This window comes from Camelus dromedarius, chromosome 12, assembly GCF_036321535.1.
Source record: "Camelus dromedarius isolate mCamDro1 chromosome 12, mCamDro1.pat, whole genome shotgun sequence".
Lineage (NCBI taxonomy): Eukaryota > Metazoa > Chordata > Mammalia > Artiodactyla > Camelidae > Camelus > Camelus dromedarius.
In genome coordinates, this window is record NC_087447.1 from 2,993,741 (window position 1) to 3,020,684 (window position 26,944).

The 26,944-nt window shown below is 58.5% G+C and overlaps 1 protein-coding gene across 4 annotated transcripts in view; it reads left to right on the forward strand.

Moving 5' to 3' along the window:
- SHANK2 (SH3 and multiple ankyrin repeat domains 2) overlaps positions 1–26,944 on the forward strand; it is a 494,838-nt gene that overhangs the window by 307,586 nt on the left and 160,308 nt on the right. For all 4 annotated transcript variants that reach the window (XM_064492018.1, XM_064492014.1, XM_064492017.1 and 1 more), the window contains exon 15: positions 16,453–16,528. In XM_064492018.1, the coding sequence (XP_064348088.1) occupies positions 16,453–16,528 (76 nt within the window). The remainder of the gene's footprint in view (positions 1–16,452; positions 16,529–26,944) is intronic.

The window sequence follows — 26,944 nt, forward strand, 5'->3', positions numbered from 1 at the left end:
GAGAGCTGTGCGGGGCACACTGGCTGGGCTCCGGGCTGGGCTCCAGTCCCAGGCCCAGCTTCACCTGGCTGTGTGCCCTTAGGTCATTCACCGAACATCTCTGGGCGCAGCGTCCTCATTTCTGAACCTTCACGGGGCATTTATTGCAACGTGGTTGGGTGCACAGGATTGAAAGGGCAGGTTATCCCGCGAACTGGGCGCCCTTGTTCAGCCACACCAGGGTTTTTCGTGTGCTCTTCACGTTAGCAGTGAAATAATGCAGACAACCTCCTAACAACCCTGACACCCCATTTTCATAATTAACTTTTAAATTATTTAATTGATAAGTGTCTGGTTTAATTAGTTAATAATTAACGTAAGATAATTCATTGTTATCCCCATCTGGCAAATAAGAGGCTGGACCACTTGCCAGGCCGCGCAGCCAGTGAGGGGCCGGGTGTGGCCTGGCAGTCACCTGGCCACACCGCCTGCCTCTCAGGGGCCGAAGAACATTTGCTGAGAACCACCAGCTCTTCTGACCAACAGGAAGCCTGCAGCGCAGAGCAGTGAGGGGTCATGTCTGAGGCCACACAGTGAGCTTGTGGCAGCTGTTTGAGAAAAGAAGTTGATAACAAATAAGGAAAAGGAAGGAGAGCCCTGTTCTACCCCTGTCCCACCCCCCGCCCCATGCTCCCTTCCCAGACGAGGCCCAAAGGGGAAGCGCTTGGAGAGCCGGGAGGTGAGAGGACCTCGCTGGGCAGGAGGCAGGCTTGGCCCCCCGCCCCAGAGCGAGCCCTGCCACGCATCCTGCAGACAGACGGCTCAGCACCGGCCTTCACCCTGAACGCAAAGAGTGTCCCTGAATCTCGCCCCCAGACCCCACCAAAGCGCCCGAAGTCCCATGCCCCACCCCCCAGGGATGCAGGGACCACGGAAAGGCATAACAGGAGTCTTCAGCCACGACCAGCTTCATTGAGATGCTGCCCTCCCCTTCGGCCTTGGCTCAGCCAGGTGGTGGGGCCAAAATGGACTTGGCTGCCCGGCCGTCCACCCCACAGAACTCACGGCTCAGAGACTGCTCAGACTGAGAAAAACCGTGTGTGACAAAATGAGAGCACATTTCCTCGGGGCGAGGACGACAGCGGCCTGCGAGCGCTACCCCGGCCCCGTGCTAAGCGCCGGGTTGAATCGTTCTCCTCTCCCCGCTAATGGCGTGCGCGACGCGCCGGTTCTTCCAGCGTCCTTCGCCCGTACTTATTTAGAGTAGTGGCTGGTGCGTTGCCATGGAAACCGGCACTAGGGGAAAAAACCCATCCCCAGTGCAGTGGGAAGTGGAAGGATGCAGGCTCCAATCTGGAGCGTACAACTTGTGTCAAAGAGCCGAATTTTCAGCCGATCCCGACGTGCAGTCTCCAAAAGTCAAATTTGTGAACCACCCCGTGGATTAAACACTCGGAGCCATCTTTCTTCTTCCTCTGATTTTTTTTTCCCCCTTTTGTTCTGCCATTCTGAGCCTGGAGGGCTGCAACTTTTTTCCTCTTGGATTAACAGACAATAGTAGATGAGGCGGGCCTCGTGGACTCGGTCCCCGCGCGGACCTGGAGAAGCCGCGGGACCAGCCTGAGATGGTCGTACCCAGGCTGGCGATGATGGCTGAGAATTCACGGTTCAAGAAGAAAGTTCATTTTGGAGGTACAGTGCCGTCTCCCGAACCTGCTGTGGGTCCGTGTGCTGAGTCTTTGTTCTTGACTTGCCGGGGACTGTGGACGGCGGGGTCTGCCCGCCCCGCTGGTGCTCGGTGAGACCGGGTGGCTGGCTGTGTAGGCGATCTCTTTGCGCTGGGTGTGTTTTAGGAGGACTGTATTTCTGGTTGTTGTGCTTCGCCGGGAGGGCTATTGTTTCCATAACGGCTTTCTCCTGCTCCCGAGGTAGCAGGGAGAATCAAGGCGGCCGTCAAGTCACTGGGGAGGACTCCGGCATCTCTGGTGCTGTTAGAGACCCAGGAGCCTTTCCGTGTTCTCAGGAGTCCCTTTGAGCGCTCAGGGGGGTTTTAAGACCAACTCGGGCATCTACTCCTAGTAAGCACTGCTGTTAAACTCCAAGGGCGGCCGGCTGCCTTGTGAGTCGCTGTGACTTAAACGCATAGCTTGTCCAGGATTCTTGCGTGTTCTCTCCCCCCTGGAAAACTATATGGAAAGTTCCCCCCAAATGGGATGGGTGCAGTGTGCCTCCCACCTGTCCAACCTGCAAAGAAAGAATGGCTAGTTTGATTTTTAGTTGTTTTTTTTTACATCGAGTGGACTGTGTGCTCTGGTGTTGCAGCCGTTGAGACAAGAAAACACCATATGCATTTTCAGATTGCATTGCTTTCTTCAACTTCTGCAGTAGGTCGTTACCAACTGCTTTCTCTCGCTCCCAGAAGCAGAGGAGAGAGGACACAGCTAGCTTGCCAGGGCTCCGGCCGGGGAGCTCAGTGACCTGCTCAGATAAGACGCCTCTCCCTGATGGGGCCCCGAAGATGTCACGCTGAAGTGTGCAAAGAGAAACTAGCCATGAATGGTCGAGACAGCAGCCACCCCTCCCAGGCCCTCCTGCTGGTCATCACCCACCTGCCAGCCCCGGTGTCTGTTAGGGACATGTAACATCTTTGTGGGGCAGGGGTGGGTGTCGGGGAATGAGTGCCCAAGAGGTCAGGCGTCGTTTGTAAGCTCACTGCCAGGGTGGGCCTTTGTGTGATCTGTTAGCGCCCTTGGGATCCATCTGACCCTCCCCCCACGCACTGTGATCCCTCCAGGGATGAACCTGGAAGCTACTCCCCTGATCCTGAACTGTGGTCGGCGGTCAGCCCACGACCTGACTGCCTGGCTGCCAAGCAGGGAGACGCAGCTGTCTTCCCACACGATCAGGGCGGTTTCCTGGAGCTCAACAGGTCTCTTTTCCTCTGTGTCCTAATTCCTAAGCTTCAGCTGCCAGTGTCCCTAAAAAAGATTTGAAGGAACTAACAAGAATCCTCGCGCTCCCAGTCGCTTCCTGGGTTGAAATCCAGCCCTGCTGCTCACCCTCGTGTGCCCTTGGGCGTCAAGCACACTGCACGGTTCTGGGCCCCTCCCCAGGGGTGTCGTGCCAGAGGGTGGATAACCGGAACCCGGCCTCGAGGGAGGGGCGTTGTAAGGATGGAGAGAGGTGCTCCAGGTAGCAGCGCTGCAATGGAGGTCCCTGCGCCTTGGTCTGTGTGAGGTGCTGCCATCGGCGGGGAAAGGCGGGGGTCTAGTGGGGCCTGAGAGGAGGCGCTCTCTAGGGTGTGGTCATGGTGCTGGAGGGGCCTGTGCTGGGGAAGTGAAGCGAGGGTGGGTCCCGAGATCCCGGAAGGACAGAGAGAGGAGGGGGCTTCTGCTCCCTCTGGGCCTAGCTGGTGGATCCCGTGCCGGGAAAGCCTCCTCCAGGTCCTCACGTGTTTTCGAACCCCCTGCCCCTCCACCGCTGTCACCCCAGCCCTGGGCCGCTGGGCCAGGGCATGTCGGCGTCCACTGGCTGCTGAGCACTCCTGAGCTGGACCCCCCTTGGCGCGGCCGCTCTGGCCAAGCTTGGCGATGACTGCAGTCCCCCCTTTACTGTGAGTTCCACTCGAGCTGCCTGTCTGGCTCCAGGTGTTGCTATAAAGGCTTCCACTGAGCCGCCTGGGCTGCTTTTTTTTTTTTTTTTTTTTTTTTTTCTTTTTAAGATTCTAATTACTGCAGAGTAGAAACCAATTTGTTGACAGCCAGCAGCTTTATTCATTTGTCCAGCCAATTTGGGAGAGTGGAGATGGGGAACCACAGCCAGGAACCAAGCTTACTCATCTCCCGCCAGTGGTGCCCCAGCCTCGCTTGGCAGGACCCGGAGCGATGGTGGGAGCACAGAGCTTCTGACCCCCGGTCACAAGCGCCGGGTGCCTGGGCAGGAGGCGTCCGCTGAGCGAGCGAGGAGCCGCGTGTCAGGAGGTGGACCCCCGCACCGTGGTCTTGGGCAAGTCCCACTCATCCTCAAATGGGGGTCCTCATCCCAAAAGCCTGGGACCCAGGTTTCCTGCGTTCCCTGGTAATTTTCAAGTACAGCATCGTAAAGCATGTTCTACAGGAACAATTCATCTTCAAGGTTTGTCCTTTGATAAAGTCAAGGGGAGGATGCAGTCAAGCGCACAGCATCCCCTGGGGTCCTGGAGCTGGGCTAGGGCCGCAGCTCCGCCGCTCGCGAGCTGGGCACCTTGGATCCTGTCCAGTCGCATCTGGTTTTCTCCTGGTAGAGCAGGCAAGCCTCCTGCAGTTGCCGTCCGATTACAGCAGAGGCATTAGGAGAGCAACCTGAAAGCCAGTCCTTCCCCTGAGGGCTGTGTGACTTGGGACCATCACTTAACCTCTCTGTGCCTCAGTTTCCTCCCCGTAGCAATAGCGCCTGTCTCATGGAGCTGAGGCTTTGCAGTCGGGAAGGTGCTGGGTTGGCTTCCAGAGACAGAACCCTCGGGAACGCTGCCTAAACACACCGGGCTTTCCTTGTCCCGCCCAACAGGAAGGCGGGGCCAGACCCGGCTCCTTCCTCCTGCGGGTCCTCAGCTCTCCCCGTTGGGCGGCCTGGTTTGGGGAAGGGAAGCCCCTCCCAGCAGACGCCTGCTCCCATTTCATTGGCCAAGGCCCGGTCACGTGGCCACTCCTGGGCAGAGGCTGGGGAAGTGGCGTTCTTGGCCACCCAGTCCCCTGGAGGGAAGGGTGCCGGTGCTTGGAAACAGGTGTTGCGTGATCGACAGAGAGTGCTTGTCAGAGGAAGGCCACCTCGGCACAGGGCAGAGCGGGCTCTGCTCCCAGGTGTGCCGGGCGGTGCGGGGCGGTGGTTAGGACAACCGGCTTCGGGGCTGCATCACCTGGGCTGGCATTGAGCCCCTCTAGCTCTCACCTGTACGGCAGAGGGTGCTGCTGCCAGCAGAGGAGCTCGTGTGTTTTGCATTTAGAAAAGAGTGTGTGGGCACTTGATGTTACCTGTGATGGTGACGGCAGGTGACAGGTGTCCACAGATCAGGACGATGACAGTGGCAATGATGCATCTGGGGTCAGCTCCTCACCCCCGACTCCCCGGCTTCATCCTTGTCCTCGTCCTCTTCCTCAAGGCCTGCTCTGGGAGGCTGGCCTCCCTCCCTTCGGGTCCTCCTGCCTTCTCACCATTGACCAAGCACCTCAGCTGAGCCGTGGCCTCAGCCCTCGCACCTGGGCGCACTTAGCCACCTGGTACACGGGCTCGTCTCTCCTGAGGCTGAGGAGGTGGAGCTGGTGCTGGTGAGCCTCGGCTGGTCGGCGCCCGAACCCTGCGGCCCCTCGGGCTCCCTGAGGGCTTCGCAGCTGCGCCCGGTGGGAAGGAAGTTACGGTTACACAAGCCACACTCCGTCCACACAGAGAGGCAACCACCGCTAATTCCCCAGGAGTTTCCTGTCCTCTCACAGCACAACCAGCAGCTGACCGTGATAACTAAGGGGAAAAACCAGCCGCCAGGGGAGTGCCCAGCCCTCTGAAGTGCTCTCTGTCCATCACGGGAAAGGAAATCAGCCACATGCTGGCACGTCTTCCTTCGCCGTTTGTCTTTGGAGTCTGTAGATTTGGCGCTCAGATGTGCCAGAGTGGGGACTGGCCGACATGTGCCCCGCAGGGCTGGTGACGGCCGGCACGCCCCGTGCCCACACACCCGTGCCCATCCAGGGAGTTCAGAGCACGTCCGTACCCCGCTGTGTGAGCACAGGGCTGGTTTTCCCAGCGCTGGGTGAGAAGGGAGGACAGGGCTGCTGACACCCCACACGTGTGAGCACGTGCTGAGGGGGCAGAGGGAGCACATAGAAGCCATGACTGTTGCTGGCCGGTGCTGCAGACCACCACAGAGGCGGCTTCTCTGACTGGGAAGCAGCGTCCTTCCAGGGAGAGAATGCGGCCCCGGGGCTGTCATTCTGCAGGAGAAATCCTTGTGCACGGGCTAGGGGCACAGAGCAAACCATTTATCCCGTCGCACAGAGGAGGGGATGAGGGTGGAAGGAACCAGCCCTCGCCTGGGCCTCGACATGATTCTACAGAGTCGGAAACTGAACTGAGCTCCGTCTTGTACCTGTAAACAAGGAAGTCCACTGCCTGGAGAACCACTTCTCCTTCACCCTTTGGGTAGTTTTTGAGCTGAAAGCAAGATTCTGAGCTCCTTAATTAGGAAGGGCTGAAACAGTTTTCTGAGCAAGTTTTGCCCCCGTGCACTATCCTATAGGCATGGTCTCTTTGCAGCTGCGTTGGGTGGTGACGGCCTAAGGTGCCCACGCCCTAATCCCTGGAACAGGTGAATGAATGTGTCTGAACACATGGCAGAGGGCAAGGAAGGTCACAGATGGACTGAAGGTTGCCGGTCGGCTGGCTTTAAGGTGGGAGATGCTTCTGGGTTATCCAGAGGGAGGGCTTCGTGTCATCCCCAGGAGCCTTAAACGTGGAAAGGGGGGGGCACAGACTTCAGAATCAGGATCTGAGGACTTGACGCGCCGTTGCTGGCTTGGGTGGCCGGGGAAGGGGTAGGAGCCTTGAGAAGCTGGAGAAGGAGCAGATTCCCCTGGAGCCTCCGCTGGCCCGAGCCCCGCCCGCATCGTGGCCAGAGCCCCCGAGAGCCATTGGAGTCTGAGCTGCAGGGCCATACGCTTCTGTGGCTCTGGGCCGGTGGCTTGGGGGTGATTGGTTCCAGCAGCCACGGGGGGCTGACCCCCTCCTTAGGGGTCGTGGGGTGAAGTCTGTGTGCGTTTGGAGAGCCGGGTCCCTGTTTCCCGCCCCTCCCTGGAACCGCCAGTACCACCCGGTACCGGGAAGGTGCTGGGTCAGGGATCCACAGCTGATGTGATTGAACAGGTGACCCAGGCTGCGGTGACGCAAGTGTGAGAAGGGGCTTCAAATCAGTCCGGCCCCTCGGCCAGTGATCCTCGGAGGTGAGGCCCTGACCTTTGTGCCCTGGCGGTGGGATGGCCCCTGTCAGCGCAGCGCCGTGGCCCACAGGGGTGCAGCTGGCTGTGCAGGCTGCAAGCTCAGTGCTCAGCACTCCCCGCCTCTGCCCCCGCCCTGCCCAGGCTCCGCCAGCCCTTCTCAGTGGTTTGCCCCCGGACTCGCCAGCTGGTGTCTGACCCGAGTAGGAGATGATGCTGAGCGCGGAGACCTCTGCCAGCACCCCCATGGCTCTGCCGACCCCACCCCGCACCCCAGACTGCTGGCTTCTCCCCCCGCCCCCCACCGTGTCTCTCCGCTTTTGCAAGGAGCCCAACGACATCTTTGGTTTTAAAAAAGAAAAGTTATTTCTGTCCTCATCCCCATCGGTAATTTCTTTCCTCCTTGTGGCTCCAATCCTGCATTTGGCACACCAGCCTGGGTGTAGCCCGAACAGTGTTGGATTTAAAACCCGCCAGAGATCACAGGAGCCCGAATGGGAGGGAGGCGTGTGGATGCGGAGCCGGGGGTGGGAGTTGGGCTGCCCAGCGCCCTGTGACAGGGCGGGAAGCGCCACCTCGCGGACCAGCCTGGTCCTGTCCAGCTCAGCTGGGATCCGAGGAAGCTCAGAAAACACTGCCGTGATGAGGGAGGGGGCTCCTGCCCTCTTAGGGGTCCCCTCTGTCGTTTCTGCCTCTTTAGGGTGAGGGGCCACAGATAACGCCAACAGGGAGGGGCCGGGACGGAGGGGAGCTGGGGGGCATTCAGGGACCACTTTCCCTCCTCTGTATCCCCGTCTCTCTCTCTATGTCTCTGTCTCCCTGTCTCTGTGTATCTCTGTGTCTCTGTCTCTCTGTACTGCTGTGTGTTCTCTCTCTGAGCTTTGTTATCTTTTTCTCTGTGTGTCTCCATCTTTCTTTGTACATGTCTCTCTGTCTCTGTCACTGTCTCTCTGTGTCTCCGTCTCTCTGTGTCTCCGTCTCTCTGTCTCTGTGTCTCCGTCTCTCTGTCTCTGTCTGTCTCCCTCTCTGTCCCTGTCTTGGTCTCTCCTTCTGGTGGGATGGAGGCTCACCTTTCAGAGAAACAGACAGAACTCTGAAGAGAGCGGTCACCCCAGCTCTGTCCCGTCTGTTCTGCATAGCATGTGACCTCAGTTCGCAGCTCTGGACCCCAGCCGTTCAGCAGCTCCCGGCTCCAGGGGCCGGCAGTGCAGGTGGGCCCGCCTGGGCTCAGTGCTCAGGGTCTCGTGGGCCTGGAGTCACCGGGCTGTGCTTTAGCTGGAGGCCCTGAGGGGGGCCCCTCCCAGCACGGTCAGTTGTCCTCAGGACCCGGCTCCCCGGGGCTGCAGGCGTGGGGCCCTGCCTCCTGGCTGACTGTCGCCCACAGGCCTCTCGTGGCCTCAGCAAGGGTATCCTCAGGCAGAGGTCAAGGTGGCTCCTGGAAAACCTCTTCAGCTGAGAAATGGCCTCCCCTCTGCCCCAGCACGGATGCTTCCGAATCACAGATCCACAGTCACCCCCTCAAATTCCCTGCAGGGACGTTTCTCACCGAGTCCCCGTCTCTCTTTGGAAACGCAGACTGTCTCCGACAGGCTTCCTTCCCTGGGTCTCCGAGAGCCGGTCCTGCCCTTGGGCGTCACCAGACTCAGTCTCAGTCCCTCTTCTCCCCTCCCCTGCCTCTGCCTCCCGGCTCCACCCCGGGCACCTCCCCCGACGGGCTCTGCCAGCACCTCCCCTCCCCCAGGCTCAACCCTGAGCACATGGGGAGGCCTTCCTTTAACTGCTCTCTGCTCCAGTGTCCCCGTCTGTGCAGTGGGACCGCGGCAGTGGTCATCTCGGGGTGGTTCTGAGCACTAAGACCCAGGCAGGGCTGGCCGTGGACACAGTGAACTTTCAACAGACCTTTAGCTCACGTGGGACCACTGCCCCCTGTCCGAACTGCCCCATGCCTGCTGGGGGCCTGACCTCAGGGGCCCCATGACCTCTGACCTCAGAGAACAGCTCCATCTCTGATGGTCAGAGGAAAGGGAGGCCCAGCAGGTGTGGTGACCTGCCCAGGATCCTGGGGCCATTCTCATGGACTTTCAGGGCTGGAACTGCATTTACTGACATAATTTTGCTCTCTGGACCAACCTGTGCAGAATTCCCATGAAGGAATTTTTCCTTCGTGTTTTAAAACCTCCCCCCGCGGTGAGCAGAGGGGCTGACCCACATCCCTTTGTCTGCTCTTGAAGGCTTGTGGCGTAGTGGTCGGGGGATGGAGGGAAGGAAGGTGCCCACCAAACTGAGAAAGCATCTTGAGACCCCAAACACCGAGGCAGGTGGCCCGCTGTGATCAATGGGTCAGTTTTTACAGGGTTCCTGACTCACAGGGTGGAGTGGGCTGCACTCCGCATCCCAGAGGGGCCCCTGGGACAACTTTATAGCCAGCCCAGGGTGTGGCCGGACGTGCTTTCCCAAGTCAGGATTTACGTATCGGGTGGTGGGGGGGGTAGAGCTCCGCAGTAGAGCACGTGCTTAGCTTGCACAAGGTCCTGGGTTCCACCCCCAGCACCTCCGTTAAAAAGAAAGAAAAAAAAAGATTAACAAATGGGCAACTGGCCTTGTGGGTGCTGGGAACACGTCAGCGAAGGTCTGGTCTTTATCACGGTTTGCAGGCTAACGGAGCGTGGAAGCCACCTGGTCCTCGTGATGATAAACAGTATCGATGAACCTCAAAGCACTGGCTGCCAGGGAAGTGGCTCGCCTCACGGCAGAGTCCGGGGTAGGGTCAGCGGGAGGACAGGAGGAGCTGGCGTCCGTAATGCCACCCGCGGTCTCCCAACTCCCCCACGTCTCTGTGCTTGTTGTTGATAAACAGCGAGTTTGGGGCCCAGCACTTGGGGAAGGAAGAGTGTGATGTATCTGAGCCCCACCCCGCCCATCGCTGGGATGAGCCAAGGCAGCGCGACCTGGAAGCATTTCATCGTCTTTGAACCACGGCCAGCTCAGGCTCTGTATCAGGGAGGGGGAGATGTGGGGCCCCGCTGCTTCCCCAGTGGACGTCACTGAGGGCTTACCGCCCCTGCGGTGTCTGGAACCCTGCGGGGCGTGTGTTGTCACGGTAAATGCCAGTACGTGGGGACTGGCAGCGACGGTCCAGGTCTGCCCCGGCCAGCAGCACCAGCGTGGTGGGCCGGCCGCTCTGCCAGACCCTGGGTTGAAATCCAGAGAGGCCACCACCGTCTACTGGGGTAACAAGAGTCTACCCAGAGCGACAGAAAAGACAGGGCTCTGATGGTTGAGGAAACCTGAACCCCCATGGCCTGGTCAAATGAAGAGATGTCCTCCTCTGCGAGGGTGCAGGGCCTCTCCTGGATCCCGACGGCAGAGCGCGGGACCCAGCCCCCAGCCCTGGAAGCAGGCTCTGGACGCAGGGGCTGCGGGAGTACTTGTCGGGGGTCAGGACAGCTCGGCCGTCTCCCCAGGGCCCTGCGTGCACCGTCAATGCCCCAGGCCTCTTGCCTGTGTCCCTGCTCCCCCACAAAGTGCTCCTGCCCTGACAGCCTTGGTGCCCGAGGGAGCAGAGACTGGCCACTTCTATTCCAGATTCCCAGGAAGAGGTCTGGTGGGCCCAGCTGAGCGGCTCTGACCAGGGCATGAGCTTCCATATACAGATATGGTTGGGGTCTTCCCCTGTTCCGGGGACGGAAGGATGCTTCCAGAGAAGGGCGTGAACAGGAGAGACCAAGACGGCTCCCTGGGGAGCAGCAGTGGCCCACAGCCCGCCCGGGCCAGGTGCTGGGACGGGACTTGGCCGTGTGACAGTGTCCCACCCTCACCACAGCGCCGTTAAGGTTAGTTCTGCTGCTGGTCCCATGTTACAGACGAGGAAACTGAGGCTTGGAGAGGTTGTTTCCTGCCGGGGGCTGGGCAGCTCCAAGGACTTGAGCTCGCCTTTACTTGTCTCAATGCAAATTTCCTTCCCTGCCCCCATGCACAGCATCTCATGTGCGAGGGGACCATCCCACATGGGGGCAAGGGCCGGCGAGTCCATGCCCTCTCCTGGGGCCGTCTCCTGCCCCTCTAGCCCACCTCCTCCCCACTCCTTTGACTTCTTTCTCAGCCTTTCAGAGCCTTAGTAAATTTCCTTGAGAAGACTCCTTCTCTTATTTCTGTTGCTGGAACAGCCACACCCGGCTCAGAGGTCCTTCGAATCTCCCCGGATGCCCCGTCCTGGCTGCCTGGCCGAGCCGTGCAGGATCCTCTTCCCAGCAGCGCTGCGTAAAGGCTATTTTAAATAGCTGACAATCTAAAGCTTGTCATGCAATCTGTCACTCCCTTTCACAAGTCGCAAGAGGTATATGGAATGGAATTTCTAGGGGTTTTTTTTTCCCCTCAGTGTAGATTTTTCTAGGCCATGCTCCGAGAAAAGCTCCCAGGGCACATCAGCTTAAACCTGCGTTATTGCCCACTCCTGGGGGAGGGGTGAGCCCCTAGTCACATTGTGGGCGGAGGGGCTGCGGCATGTTGAGAAGACTGATCCCTCTGGGGTCATTTCGTCCAAACATCTGACTTGATGGTTGAGAAAATGAGGGCCCGGAGCAGCAATGAGGTCACACGTCATCACCACCAAGGGCGGGACCAGGATCCCAGCTTCTCAGTTTGTAGGATGGCCGCTTCACTCCTTAGCAGGCAGGACTACACTCCACCTTCTGTGCCGTGTCCCCAGCTGTCTCAGTTACACCCAAGGAGATGCCCCGGCCACCACCAGCTGGGAAGGAAGGGGCCACGATGGCAGAGTGGAACAACAGAGCGTCCAGGAGCGCGTGGGTTTCAGCCCTTTGTTCAGCTGTTCCACAGTGCTTGAGCACCTCCTGTGCGCCACGCTGTGTTATTGGAGCTGGGGATGTCGCAGTGCGGTAGAATTTGAGCCGGGGAAAGAATGTTCCAGAAAGAATCTAGCAAGTGCAAAGGCCTTAGGGTGCAAATGGGCTCCAGTCTAGCAGAGCTGGCTTTCTGGCAACCAAGAGTCCTGGCAAGTGTAGAAAGGACAGCCAGACAGAATCAAGGCAGAGGCTGTTTGACCCTTTGTCTTGGTTACCAGAAAGCCAGCTCTGCTAGACTGGAGCCAAATGTGGGACGTCCTGGCTCACACGGCAGAGAAGGCCACGTGTGGTCTGCTTCTCAGCCTAGGCCAGGGAAAGCTGCTGGTGCTGGTGCTGGTGGTGATGAAGACAGTGACATGGTGACGATGATGCTGTGATGAAGATGATGACGGTAGTAATGGTGATGAGAACGATGGTGGCGATGGTGTCCCTTAGGACCCCTTTCCTGCCCTTTGGGGTCGCATCTCAGAGCAGAAGGAGGACTGTGTCCGGAAGCCGGAGGGCAAGGGAGGCCTGTGTGGGGGTGCTTTTCACGAAGCAGTCAGAGATGACGTGCCTCCAAAAGCCCCCCTTCCTCTTCTAAAATAATTGTGTTGGTGGAGGGGAATCCGTAGTTTTTAACGTCAAATTAAATAGTTGGTAAACCTCATGGTGGGCTACACCTGCCCCTCCTTTGTTTAAAGTTTTATTAGGCCGTGAAATCCCAAGGTCTGGCAACCACTGGCTGCCTAGGAGCAGTCTCCTCCTGAAACAGTGTTTCCTCTGGTGAATACTCGTGCGCAGAACACACGCACGCACGCACGCACGCACACGCATGCACACACACACGCACGCTGACTACACTCTCAGCTCCCAAAACCTGGAACCTCTGACCTCAGCCCTCAGAGCCCGCTGATTCCCCAGACAACCAGCACGGAGCTGCCCAGTTCGGCTTCAGCAACCGAGGTGATTCAGAGTCATAAAGACAATGAACAGCCAGTCCCCAGGGTCACTCAGTGGCTTCCTGAGCTACCTGCTCAGCCCCACAAAGAGGCTCAGACCCCACTCATCCCTCCAGGGCCCTGCACACGTGTGGCCCCCACACGGGCGTCACAGGGCTGGCCCAGCAAGGGGACTGCTGGGGCCCCCCGCCCAGCCTGCGAGAGGTCAGCCTCCAGTAACCTTATCCTCACCCCACCCCACCCCTGGGATTCTGAGCCCCAGGGAACAGAGCTGGGGCCCCAGCCCCTCTGAATCTCGTGATCCCTGCACTTGGGGCCCAGGGCCTGGCCTTCAGGTGGGCGTGACGATGGTGACTAGACTTGAGCGTGCCTGGGATACAGGGTGCTGGGAAGGAGGGCCCGGAGCACCAGGGCACGTTCAGTCTGGGTGCGTGGCAGGACCAGTGCACTCCGGCCACTCTGACGGCGTGTGACGTGGATCTGTTTGCTGATGTACGGTGGACTGTTGAGATTCGAGGTCAGCAAGCCTGGACGTTGGGCATCTGCCAGGAGTCAGACACTGGAGGTGACCCAGAGAGACAAAGCCACGTCCCCGCCTCAGAGCCCCGCAGAGAGCTCAGGGCCGTGGCCTCTCCCGGGCCTCTGGTGGGACCTGCCGGCTCCCAGCCTCGGCCTGGAGCCCGCCTGCCAGCCAGGCATCTGTCCTGCCCCTGCCGTTGAGGGGAGTGCACCTTGGCCTGGGCAGTCCTTATCGGCACCATCCATGAAATGGGTCCAGCCACCTCACCTCCCTCCCTGGGCCACTGTGACCCACGAGGGGATGAGCCCAGACGGCCACAAATGGTGGCCCCAGGGGAAGGACTTGATAAATGTTAGTGAGGATGAAGATGTTACCAGCCAGGTTCCTGGACTGTTCAATCAACAGATATTGATAAGAGGCCAGACAAGAAATTCAGGCAGGGCTTTACTGGGACTCATGCTGCAGCAGGAGAGAGCGAAGGCAAGTAACAGGTGCCCTTGCTCGATCTCCAAGGAGGGCAAGCTGGTCCCTAAATGGGGTGAGGGTAGAGGTAGACCTGTGGGTCAGGCCCGAGGGGAGGCGTAGGTGGCCTGCCCACCGCCTCGGTGGTGCCGTGTGCAAGGATTGTGTGCAGTCTTCTGCTTCTGCTCCCAACACCTCAGAGGTGGCAGTTGGTTTGTGGCCTTTTTGTATCTTATTGTTTATAGTTTGCCCCAACTGCACACACTATTTTTAGCCCCTTAAAGTTTCTTTGTATTCTGTTGCTCTAGGAGATGTTTGTCCAGGTGCAAACATGCCAGCAACAGTTCCCTGGTCCCATCCTGTCTCACAGCAGGAACACACTGAGCAGAGGCAAGTGGCTCACTCCACAGGGAGGACACCAAGGTCCTGCGCAGGGATTGGAAGGGTGGCAAGAAATGGAGCAAATGGGGTCACTCCCAGCTGGACTTGGTGGAACTGAGACAGGAAGGGGGCAGGGCACAGCCATTCAAGGAACGCTACAGCAATTAACATCAAAATGGTGAAAGGTTCCACCCCCAGGAGGCCTTGAGGCTCAGGGTGGTGGGAGGTTTAACTTCTAGCAGATCTGGAGCTTCATTACACGCCCATTGTGATATATTAACATGGTGAATGACACGCCCACAGGCGCCATGGCAGTCCCGAGGCTGGCCACAAAAGGTCAAAGAGTGGGAAATGGCCAACTTCCTGGGACCCCCAGCCCCTTCCCCAGGCTACTTAGACTGGTCCTTCCACTTATTAGCACATGAAGCCACCAAGCCCATAAAAACCAGCAACACGGTGCGCCTCGCGGCCACCCCTCTCTCTCCCTCTTCGGAGACGGCCCACATTCTGTCTACGGAGTGTGTACCTACTTTTAAACTGAGCACCCAACCCCCCACACCTCATGGCCTTTCTCTTGCCTTTCAATGTATCTCTGAACAAATCTACCTAAACTCAACCGTGGCTCCCTCTTGAATTCCTTCCTGCACGAAGCCAAGGACCCACGCCTGGTGGCGCACACCCCAGGGGCTCATCCGAAGCCTGGGACACGGCCCTTCTCACGCCCCACATCTGTTTTCCTGCATCAGAACGTGCAGAGGGCCACGCGCACCTCCTGACTGGGGGTCGTGACGGGGCAATGAGTGTGTACAGGAGGGGCACTTGGAACAGGGCCTGGTACACAGTAGGTGCTCAATTAATGTCAGGGATGTTGGCAGTGTGAGGAAACGTTGTTGCCCTTCAGGGAACTGTGACCTTCGTATTGTTGGAGCCTCAGGTGGAGGAATGGGAAAGGGGCAGAGGTAGGTGGGAGCGCGTCACAGAGAATCCGGCCGCCGGTGGGTGAAGGCAGCGTTAGCCGCTGTAATAAGCAGACCCCTGGAGGGTGGAACACCACCATACAAGTGTGTTGCTCACTTGAACAGTCCCATTCACAGAGGCCCAGGCATTTTCTAGGAATCCTTGCAGATCCCATGACCCTCTAGGGCCTGGGTAGGGAGAGCTCCTGGCTCCCACAGAGGCCAAGCTTGGAAGGGACTCAAGGCACACATGCCCTCAGTGGAAGGTGCTCACATCCCATTGGTGGGAGCTGGTCACATGACCATGCCCGACTGCAAGGGGTGCTGGGAAATGTAGTCCTGGGCTGGACATCGCTGCCACCCCTGTCCCCAAAGGCAACACCACACTATATGGAAAAGGAGCTTGTGTTCTTGCTGCACCAACAGCTACTGCGCATGAAAGGAGCCAGGAGGTGTCAGGCCAAGACCTTTCTCAGGACCCTGGCCCGTGTTCAGTCTTCGGCTGGAAATGTGCGTTTGGGTGTGGATGAAATCATGCTCACCTTGGAATGTGGGATCCAGGGGCTGACAGCAGAAGGGTCATGGAGTTTGCATGAGGTTCTGAGCGATCTTCCTGACGCCAGTCCCATCCTGTCCCTGTATTTTTTTTCCAGGGTTTGGGGGAGAGAGTCTCCAGGAGATTTTATTTTGGGGGAAAATGTCTAAACAGTAAATCATACGCCGCCGTACTGCTTGGATTGTGTTTCTGTGGGTCTCTCCCTCCAGCCCTGAGCTGCCTGTTAAGTCTAATTACGTTGTTCGTATCATTTCCCATGAAACGTACGTCGAAATCTGCTGAGTAAGGGGAGTAAGCCCCAGACCTAATTAAGAACGTTAATCATGTTTGTGGGTTTTTTTTTTCTAGGAGGAAGCAACTGTAATCAGGAAAATAACAATAAACATTTTCCTCCCAAGGGCAACAAAGGCAGTCACCCGCAGGTTCCCAGACTTGCTGGAAGGCTCAGCTGCGTCCCATGAGAACAGCATTCCAGCCGATGCCATGTGCCCAGCAGGCTGCGGCGAGCCCAGCTCGGGCCTGCACAGCCTTGTCTTGTTTGCAGGGTCCTCACTCTGCGCCCGCTGCAGCCGAGCACCCCGGGACTCTGCCTCCGTTTCGGGACGGGGCTCGTGACTCTGCGCTGGTCAGCCTGGAGGTTCCTCTGCGCTCCCGAGTTTGCACAGTTAGATCACTGAGCGAGACCTCATCTTCCTCCCAGATCTTTCCCCAGGAGAGCAGGTCTCACGCGTCGTAGGTCAGATAAATGAGGGGCCGGGCCGGCCTCGCGTGGTTTCCGCGTTCAGGGCCCGGGCCTTCCTAAACCGTGTCTCTCTTCCCTCTCTGTGCAGAAACGCGAGCAGACCGCAGCAAGAAACTTTTCCGGCACTACACGGTGGGCTCCTATGACAGCTTTGATGCGTCCAGGTAAGATGTGGGTCTTCTCTGCCAGGCCCCCTCCGGTCACAGACGCTTGTCTGTGCCACCAAAGCCCTGGACCATCCTGCTCGGAGCGCTCAGGCCCCTTGGCTTGCTTCCCCTGTGCATCCCCCGTCACCTCTGAGCACAAGCTAGGATCATAGAAGCCACGTCTTTCAGAGGACCTGCCTGAGAGGTGGTCTCTGTGCCGCCTGCGGTTTGGGGTCAGGGTGGAGCTCACTTGTGGGGTGGCCAAGGGAGAGGGCTGCCTTTTGGGGAGGAGAAGGAAAGCCTGGCATGTTTGGGGGGAAGGAGTACAAATGGTGAAGATGACGGCGCTTGGCCACGGGAGCCTCGAGGCAGCAGCGCCTCCCCCGGGGATATTAGGACGCCCTCCGGATCTCCGCCCCGTTTGCATTTCCCACACCCATTCCTGCTCTGGGTCTGAGGTTTCGTACAAGGAAGGCCCATCCCTGTGACGCCAAGCAGGCGGCGCTTTGAAGAGTGGCGGGTTTGCCCTCTGGCTCTTTCCGGAGGGGCTTGTTTGGTTCGCGCAGAGGGCCTCGTGCCCTCAGTGATGCGGCGTGGGGCGCGGGTCCGAATTTTCCTGCAGAAGCCACACTCGTGTGACAGAGGGAGGCGTCCTCGGGTCTCCTGCACCTCCATATTTTAATGCAGGGGGAGGCGGAGGCAGGCCAGGTCCTGCTGGGGAAGGGGCGGCGCCCCATTTCAGACAGAGTGTTCTTCCTGGGCAGGGAGCTCACTGGGGGTCGGCCTGGGGTGCAGAGGAGGAAGGGACATGCAGGCTGCCTGCCCATCCCGGGCTGGGCAGCCATCTGTGGGGCCCATTCTGAGAATCTCACTCACCCCTCTCCCCCTGAGAAGCTCTGCGCTGGGGAAGGATCTGGACACGCTGCCCTGGCTTCTCCCTAGACTCCCAGTGGGGTCTTAACTCTCCTCTGCCTGCCAAGGGATCGAATGTGGTCTCCTGTATTTGTTTTGCCGAGTTAAAAATTTACATAACCTAAAATTACCATCTTAAAGTGCACAATTCAGTGGCACTCAGCACTTTCACGATACTGTGTGACAGTCACCTTTATCTAGTTCCAGTGCACCTCCAGCACCCCCCTCCGTCACCCGTGAAGCAGTCCCTCCCCAGCCCCAGCAGCCACCAGCCTGTCTATGAACATGCCCGTTGCAGACATTTCCTAGACCTGGAGTCCCACCACCCGCGGTTCTCTGCGAACGGCGTCTTTACTTGGAATAACATTTCCAAGGTTCATCCGCGCCGTAGCATGTGTCAGTGCCTCATTCATTTCTTCCCTCTAACTTTTTTATTGTGGTAAAGCATGAATAACACCTTTGCTCTCATAACCATCTGCCGTGTATGGTCAGGGGCATTAAGTACACTCGTATTTTTGTGCAGCTGTCACACCATCCATCCCCAGAACTCTCTCTGTTTTCCCAAACTGAAACTCTGTCCCCATGAAGCACTCGCTCCCCTCCCCCAGCCTCTGGCGCCCACCATCCGACGTTCTGTCTCTAGGAATGTGACGTCTCTAGGGACCTCCTGTGCGTGCAGTCGTCCGGTATTGATCCTTTTGTGACTGGCTTCTTTCACTGAGCATCACGTCCTCAAGGCTCACCCACATGGCAGCCTGTGTCAGAATGTCCGTCCTTTTTGGAGGCTGAATAATCTCCCATTGAACGGATGGACCGTGCTTTGTGCACCCAGCCGTCTGTCGACGACTGCTCGGACGCTGTGTCCCTTTCACCTGGGGCTGCTGTAAACGTGCTGCTGTGGCCAAGCGTGTGCTGGTAGTTTTGGGAACACCCGTTTCCAACCCTTCCGGGTGCACGCCTGGGTGTGGAACTGCTGGTGACCTGTTTCAGTGTAGACCTGTCCCATCCACCTTTCTGTCATAAACAAGATGTGCTGTAACAGGAGGAGGGGAGTCATGGTCCTCTTTTGCAGGCCCTCCAGTTCTTGCTAAAATTGCCCATTTTCTGACCTTAAAAGCCCATGTTGTGATCTGTAGCCTGGCCACCAGCACAGCCCCGAAAGTGTGCTCAGAGGCTGATGGCTCCCAGGGAGCCATGCGTGACCCCGGCTTCTGCTTTATTTGGGTCAGATGAGTCATTTCTGCCTTAGCAGGAGGCTGCCTGTCAAAGTGGACCCTGGGCACACGGTCACGGTCAGCGCCCTGTCATATTTGCTTCCGTTCTGGCTGGGGTGGTGGGGGGAGCCTGAGGCTCGGAGAGAGCCTGAGAGCTGTTGCCATGGTGACTTGCAGGGATGTCCAGGCTGGGAGGGGGGCTTTAGGTGCAGGGGCCCTCTGAAACCTGGAAGGGTCCAGGCGGTGGCTCACCCACAGGCCGTGGCTTTTGCAAAGCCGTCTCTGCACGAGATCCGTTGTCAGCAGAGAGCAGCCAGCAGGCCACCCCCAGCATGTGTGTGTCTGAGGGTGGGTGTGCTCACACACTGAGTCCTTAAAATGGGCGGCTATGTGTTCGGGGCTGCTTCCCCACAGTGGAGCCATTGAGAAACCTGGCTTGACTGAGCTGGAAAGAGAGGACCCCAGGGCCAGGCTGCCTGGACCACGTGTCGTGTGGTTGAGAGCAGGACCAGAGCACACCAGGATGCTCACTGCGGCTCGGCCGACTGAGGGCATGGGGAGCCGTCGTGGCTGTTCAGCAGTAGAACGGAGCGGTCTCTGGAGGTGGTGAGCACCCCGTCATCAGAGGAAGTCAAGCAGGGTGGGCGTTGTCCCACCAGAATGCTGTGGAAGGTTGTACTGGTGACCTCCCAAGACCCCACCAGATCTGTTTCCGGCTTGGTCCCAGACAAAGCCTTGGGTTCTCCTTGGGTACCTACCACCTGGCCAGTGGCAGGACCCAGGACCACGGAGGAGGGGGACATTTGACCACACCTGGGTCAGCTGGTAGATTCTAAACAAATGGTAAAAGCTCTGGCCTCGACCGCACTCAGGAGCCAGCCCCACTTTCCCACGTGAGGGAATCCACAAGCCGTGGGCCTCACGTGATGAGGTGCTGCCGTGAAACAGACCAGAGCCGTGACCACGCTGCTCGTTCACCTCCTGCCGCTGCTGACCGCCAGCCCCCCACAACCTGGAAAGCGGGTGTCATTTCCCGCATGCAGGAGGACACACAGAGGAGGGAGGAGGGCCAAGTTAAGGACCTGGCCTTGACCAGCCAGTGTCTGAGGCTATCGGAATACAGAGCCTGTGCCCTCTGCCCTGTCTTCCAAGGTGAAGATGTTACGGCCCGAGGCTGGCCGAGGCACTCGCCTGGGACTGAGGAAAGCTGGTGAGGATGAGAGCCCAGATACCCCGTCGAGACGGTGCCATCACCCCACAAAGCACATCAGGAGGACGGACCCATGACGTTACCCCGGTTAGCGCAGGACCTCCGAGCCTACAGGGGAGCAGGGGTCAGCCTGCGGGGAGCTGTCTTACCCAGCCTGCGAGCTTGCAGAGACAACGGGGGGCGGCCGGGGAGGGGGCCTGTGGCCCCCCATGCCGTCCTCACCCAGGCGGCTGGTGGGCGAGGCTCTGGGCGGATGCTGCAGTGAGAGGCTGACCTCTGGCTCCTCTGGGCGAGCAGCAGAAAGTGTCCAAGGGGCTTGCGTGCCCTCTGCGGGCGCACGCCAGCCAGCCGCTCGTTAGTCCGCTTCAGAGTTCACGTGAGACGTGGCCTAGTGGGACGCAGAGCCCTGGGGGCTGCGCCAAGCCCCTGGGCCGATGGCCTGCGGTGGCGGTGGGGTGACGGACGTTCTGGGCAGGAGGCTTGTGGCTGAGGTGGCACCGTTGCCGGGGCAGGTGTAATGAAAGAAGATGCGATGGGAGGCGAGACTCAGCGGAGACAGTGTCTGAATCAGGCAGGAGGTGTCTCCCCTCAATGCAAAACCTTCGCTCAGAGAACTCGGCTGAAGAGCGGGAGGGTGGAAACACGCCGTCCCTTGATGAGTATGTCTGGTTGCTCCAGCCAGTTCCCTCCTCAGATTCCCTTCCCCCCACCCAGCCCGCACGTGAGAGAAGCACCTAGAAATGTGGACGCGTGGCCAAGGTCAGGAGGCAGGGAGCCTGGGGCCACTCCTACACAGATGCTTCAGTGCCGTTTTTAAAAACACTTCTCAACACAGGGATGGGATCTCAGGTTCTCACTGCCCTTAACTCAGACTCCCAGCCTCAGAATCACGGGGTCCAGTGGGAGTCTGTCTGGGAGAGGCAGGGTCTCACCCTCGGCTGACCAGACGCCATCCGTCTGTTCACCCAGCCTGCCAGCCAGCCAGCCAGCCAGCCAGCCACATCCATCCACCCAACTACCTGTCCACTCAGCCAGTCAGCCAGCCAGCCAGCTATCTTCCCAGCCATCCACCTACTCAGCCATCCACCTGTCCATCCATCTATCCATCCACCCCTTCACCCACTCATCCAGCCATCCATCCACCCGCCTATGCACTCATCTCTCCATCCATTCATCGCCTCCACTCATCTGTTTATCCATCTATGTAACCAGTATTCACCAAAACCTAACTATTCAGGAAGCTAAGGATACAGAGGCAAACAGGACAAGCCCGGCCTCTGACCTCAAGTAGATTTGAAGTCTAACTCGTGAAGATAATAGCAGGGTTGACAAATAAGCCAGAACAGCCCCTCCTCGCGGTTTTGCTCTGAGACGAGCCAGCAGAGCCGCCAGGCAGCCCCCTGGGCGGGTGAGGGAGCCGGGGAAGGGCTCTCTGGGGAGGTGGCTTTTGAGCTGAAACCTGAAGGCTGACGAGGACCCAGCAAGCGTGAGAGCACTGGGGTAGAGAGAGCCCTCCCTCCCGGGAGAGCAGAGAGCCCAGCGTCAGAGAAGACGTGGGGCTTCGTGGGGGGGCTCTGGTTTTTCACACCTGGAGTCGGGGAGACCGGTGGGCTTTAAGCAGAAGAGTGACAGGATCTGGTTCACTTTGCTGCAGGGAAACAGACTGAAGGGCGAGACCGTGGCAGAGCCGGGGGTCCCGGCTCGGGGAGGAGGCGGGGGGATGGAGGTGGGTGGATTCAGGGATGGGGCGAAGCTGGAATGGATGGGACTGACCAAGACACTGGGTGTGGGGCTGAGGGAGAGCGAGGGGCGCCCCTTCCCTTGGGTTTTGCAGAGAGGAGCACCCAGAGGCGAGTGGGCGTCAGACGCAGCCCCTGCCGGCAGCGAGCTGCACAGGCAGCCCGTCACCCACAGGAGGCACGTGCGCACAGACAGCTCCGGAAAGGGTCTGAGGAGGTGCAGGATCTCATTACGCCTCTCCCTCGGGGAGACCAATTTGCTCTCAGAGATTGAATTAAAAGGGTGGCAAATCACGCCCGTTCACCGGCTGAACATCCGCTCTCCGTGGCTTCTAATTTTCACAGCTTCCAAACATCATAGCACAATTTTTGTATCTTTTAAAATTGGTAATTGGAAATAGATACACAGGGTTAAAAGTTCAAAATGCGCAGTAAATTGTTCAGCATGAAGAGTCCGCGTTCCTCTCATCCTCCCCCAAGATCCCCTCCCGGAGAGGACCTCTGTTACTGGTTTCCTGAGAATCTTTCCAGAGGTGGACTCTGAACACAGAAGCCCGTGGATATAGTATCTGAAGCCTTTGAAAGCCCTTGAAAATATAGCTTCCTAAGTTTTCTAGCTGACTTTCCAGCTAAGTCCCTGTGTGACTGTGGCCAGCTCGCTGTCCCTCTCTGTGCTTCCGTCCCTGACCCCTGACCCAGTTTGCAAAGCGGAGATCACACTTCCGACTCAAGCCATATCCCCAGTGGTGCTCGTGTAAGAATGAATGAGAAAATACGTGTTTAGTGCTTGCAGCCCCGTGGAAGCAGGTGCTATATAAATCCAGAGGGATGCTGAGCTGCGAATGTGCGTGTGGGTAGCTGGCTTTGCTTTGAAACCCTGACTTAATGTTCCAGAAGACTGCCTCAGTGTGTAGGTAGTAAGAACTGAATGGTAAGAAGCGTTGATTTCTCCCCATTCTTCTTCCACCATCATTTTATGTTGTTATGTTTTGTATTATTTCTTAGACTAGAAAAAGAGGGCTCCGTCTCTGGGAATGTTCGCTGGCTGGATCCTTCAGGAAACACACTCGGGTTTTTTCCTCTCTCTTAATTGATGGCTGGGGCTGGTTCTCAGCGGAGCCCTCGGGGCAGGTCCTTTGGGGTGGGGCTTAGGGGTGGTTTTGCTTTTTGTTTGATACATTTCTGCATTTTTAATCTTTCCAAGTATGTATTGGTTTTGTAATTTTTTGAAACCAAGGAAGAGTGAGGTGGCCCTCCAGGCACAGGCAGGGTTAGGAGTCACCCCAACCGCGTGTCCCTGCCACCTGCCTCTCCCACCGTGACCACGCGTGTTTGTGTGTTTGGCAGCTGGGGGCCAGGTCTCTGGGTGCACGAGGCAGAGCCCCAGGAATGTGCCCCCAGCCTGAGCCTGTGACGGTTTCTCCCCCCAAAATGTTCTTCTCTGCATCACAGTGAACAGCACACCCGTGGAAGAGCTGGAGCCCTCCTCCCCTTCCTCCCACCTTTCCTCATTCAGTTCATAGCGGGAGTCTGAGCAGCTCTGCCCTCCCCGCGACGCCCGCTGCCCCGGGGGGGCCGCCTCCGCGCTGGTCCACACTCTGTCCCCTTCACTGTCTGACTGCCCAGGGGACCTGCTCCTTATTCACTCTCAGGCCAGCGTTTTCCCTCCACAGATTTTGATCCAAGTGCCACATGTATGTAGTAAAACAGGTGATTAACTTAACCAAAACACCAGGCAGGGCTGGGGATGGAAGGAAAGTGTCGTCTTCCAGCGTCTCCCCAGCCTCATCCGCGCACCCCCACGTGGCAGAGGAACCCTTTACCTGTGTGTGCCCCATTCCTCTGGTGGTTATGTCCCTAACTCTCCGACAGCCCCGTTATTTCTTAATCTAGCAGTGCCAAGCATCACGGGTTCTTAGTGTAAAAGATCAGGCTCTTGGCATTGTACTGCGCCTCTCCCCAGTTTTGAATAGTTACTGTGGTCTGTGGATTACCTTTAAATAACATCCTCAAACTCCTCTCTCCTTTTTAATCGAGGCATAGCTGGCTTACAGTGTTGTGTTGCTTTCGGGTGCACAGCACCGCGATCGGCTGTGCATGTGTGAGGATTCCTTTTCATATTCCTTTTTCATTCCAGGCCAGTACAAAGTATTGAACTCAAACTCCTCTCTTCCCTAAATTTTGGACAGTATCCCTCGACTCTTTGTTACATTGTTGTCCATATTTAAGCCTTCCAGCTTCTGTCTGTAGGTTGGATCTGAAAGTTAAAAACCAGCAGGAAGCATTAAGTCGTTATAAGAACGTTAAGTGTTCGCGTCGCCCCCACCCCGCCGCCCGAGGAGGGAGCCAGGACTCCAGCCCGTCTTTCCAGACCCGTGAGAAGACGGGTCTTCTTCCCAACACCCCAGTCCCATGGGTCCTGTTTTTCCAGCTCCATCAGTTGTTGAAAGTAATGACACGTTTTAGGTTAATAGGAGGGTCACGGTGTTCACTTGCCTTTCTTCTCTTCTTGTGGGAGAGGAACTCCGTCTTCTTTAGCACGGCATCATCCTGTCGCCTTGTCCCTTCTGTGTCCCTGGGACCCGCCCCACTCTCTCCAGAGCCCTCCGGCGGTCTGCCCCTGTCTGGACTCCCCGTGTGCACCTGTCGTCCTGGGTGACCCCTCCCTGGGGCTGTGTTAGCTGAGCCTTTGCCTTCATTCTGCCGGGACATGTATTCAAGTAATGACCAAAAAAAGAAAGAGTATAAACTCTTGTATGCGAAAAGACTCTCTGATTTTCAGATGGGCTCAATTTCGTGCCATTCCAGATTCGAATGGTTTTCCTTCTGAAGGATAAAGGCGCTGCCCCTCGTCACCTCGCCTCTCCTCACTGCCGGGGATTCTCCTCGTGTCTCCCTGGGACGTCGTGGGAGCGGCACTGCGTGTGTCTTCCCTGACGCCCTGACGCGCCCTGCTGGGGGTCTGGGCGGGAGTCTGGGCTTTCAGCATCGTGTCCGCTCTCCTAGAGGCGCCTGCAGACTCAAGCAGCTTCAGCTGTAGGAGTGGCCTCTTACTCTTTCCTCGGAAGCTCCCTCGCTTCTGCCTCCGCTCAGTCTTTCCAGATCTCCTGCTGGACCATCTGGGTCCCTTCCTCTTGCCCCTGGTTCCTTCTCCTGTTTCCGAACTCTCTCCCCTTGGCTCTGTATTCTGAGGCTCCCCTCGACTCCCCGCCTGCCCCGCGTGAGACTTTTGGCCATCCCGTCGTGGCGTTCCGAGTTTTCCCTTTCACTGATGGGATAAGCTTCTGAAACATGAGAGAAGTGTTTTCTAGGTTTCTCTGGGGACAAGCCAGACAGCCTTGAGCAGCAGGCAGAGCCCAAGACGACTGCATGTTCCTTCAGGTCAAACAAAGGGAGAGAAGCCCAGAGGCGTGGCCCTTGCCCCGCTCCTCCCGCTCCTCCCGGGAGCTCAAAAGCAGGCAGACACCGGTTCTTGCGTGTGTCTGTGGGACAAGCAGCAGGGTCCAGATGGGAGCCTGAGGGGCTGGTGTGTTTTCGTTTTGGGAGCGAGCACACATGGAAGACTGGGTGGGGGGTGTCGATGAGAACGCAGGTCCCGGGGACTCCGGGTCCACGCTGAGTCGGGGGAGGGGCGGTCGCCCTCTGGCCAGGGAGGGGTGCACGCCGCAGAGGGCCAGACCTGGGTTCCCTCCCAGCCTCACCTCAGCAGCCCCGGGACCCAGACAAGACCACTCACTCTGCTCCGCCTGGTGTCGAAAACCAGCAAACCAGCGGCTGTGGTTCTGCTGGGGCCGCAGAGCTTTGAGACTCAGATTGAATAGGTAGCTACTCAGGGAGCAGAGCACAGACCTGGCTTTTAGCAGGTGTCCTGGGTGCACCCTGGCTCCCAGCCCCTCTGGATGGCCGGGGGTGGCTGGCGTGGCGGGGCCACGCGAGGGTCGTTAAGTGTGCTCTGGCCTCTCCACAGCCAGTGTCCCCAGCTCTTCTGTGGTGTGAAGCACTGGACTCGGGGGCTTTGGGCCTTCCTGCTGCCCCCAGACCAAGGGGAGGGGAGGTTTCTCCCTGGGGACATGCTCAGACCCTCTGCAGTGACAGGGCTCTCGCATAACCGGCCTGGGGGCCCAGCTCAGACACTGCCCCGCAAGGGGGTGGGGAGCCCCAGGCCTTCCAGGCTGGGGGAGGGGCACTATACCAGAGCTACTGACCCTGGCCAGCGAGGCCCCCAGAGCCGCCCTGCTCCAGGGCAGAGAGGCCCCCCAGAGCCGCCCTGCTCCAGGGCAGAGGCCCAGGAGGCCCAGGCACCTCTTTTCTGGACCTGGTGGCCCCGGCTTGGGGGCCCAGAGGCAAGTCCCTCCCCACAAGGGAGGCTCCTGGCTCTGCGCTCCTTGGGCCACATTTAGAACATGCCCAGGTGGCCAGTGGGTGTGTGGGTGGGGGCAGCGCAGGCGGATGGGGTTGGGGAGGCGCCGAGGGAGAAACAGCAGAGGAGGAGCTGGGGGAGGCTGCGATTCTGCACAGCTCTGGCCTGGGACCCACCGTGACCCTCGGTGCCTGCGTTTTCCCCGTGGGGATGGAGCCGGTGCCGGCCAGAGCTGGCATCCCCCGAGATGCCGGGCCACTCGGCAGCTGAGGGAGAAGGTTTTCACGGGTTCTCCCCGATGTTTCCCATGGTCACTGCCGCCAGAGCAGCCTCTGCCTCTCTGCTCCCTGCACACCGTCTGGCCTCTCCCTGCCCCATCCTATCTCCGCCCTGGTTTGTAACGTTTGCCAATGTCCATAGCGTGAATATTCCTGCCATGGCTAACTGCAAGCTGCCAGCATGAGGTCAGCAAATGCAGAGCCAGCCCTGCAATCTGGTAGGAGCCCCCACTCCCACCCCTACCCATGGCCAGTATCCATGTCTCCCCAACCCCCACCGCCCTGGCTCAGGGTCTGTCTGACACAGGGCCAGCCCTCTAATGTGTGATTAGGCCCATTAATCTGAAGTCCAGGGGGCAGCTTCAGACCCAGGCCTGCTGCGGCAGATGCCAGGGTCCTAGTCCCAGCGCATGGGCCTCAGGTTCCCCACCTGTAAAGTGGCTACATGATACCCAAGGGCTCCTCTGTTATAGAATCCTGTGTGCTCTGCCTGAAGCTGCCGTCAGCACCAGCCCTTGGGCACCTGCGTGTGAACGTGCTTTGGAAACTGCAGGTCCTGCGGCTCAGGCACAGGCAGCCGGCTGGGGCACCAGGCCAAGGAGAAGATGAGGAGGTCAGCTCTCTGAGTGTCCCCAGGCTGTGCTGTCTCCCAGTAGGCTCTCAGGAGGTGTGTGCTGATTCCCCACCTCTCATCAAGGCCTGGCGCTTGGAGTCTGCCTCC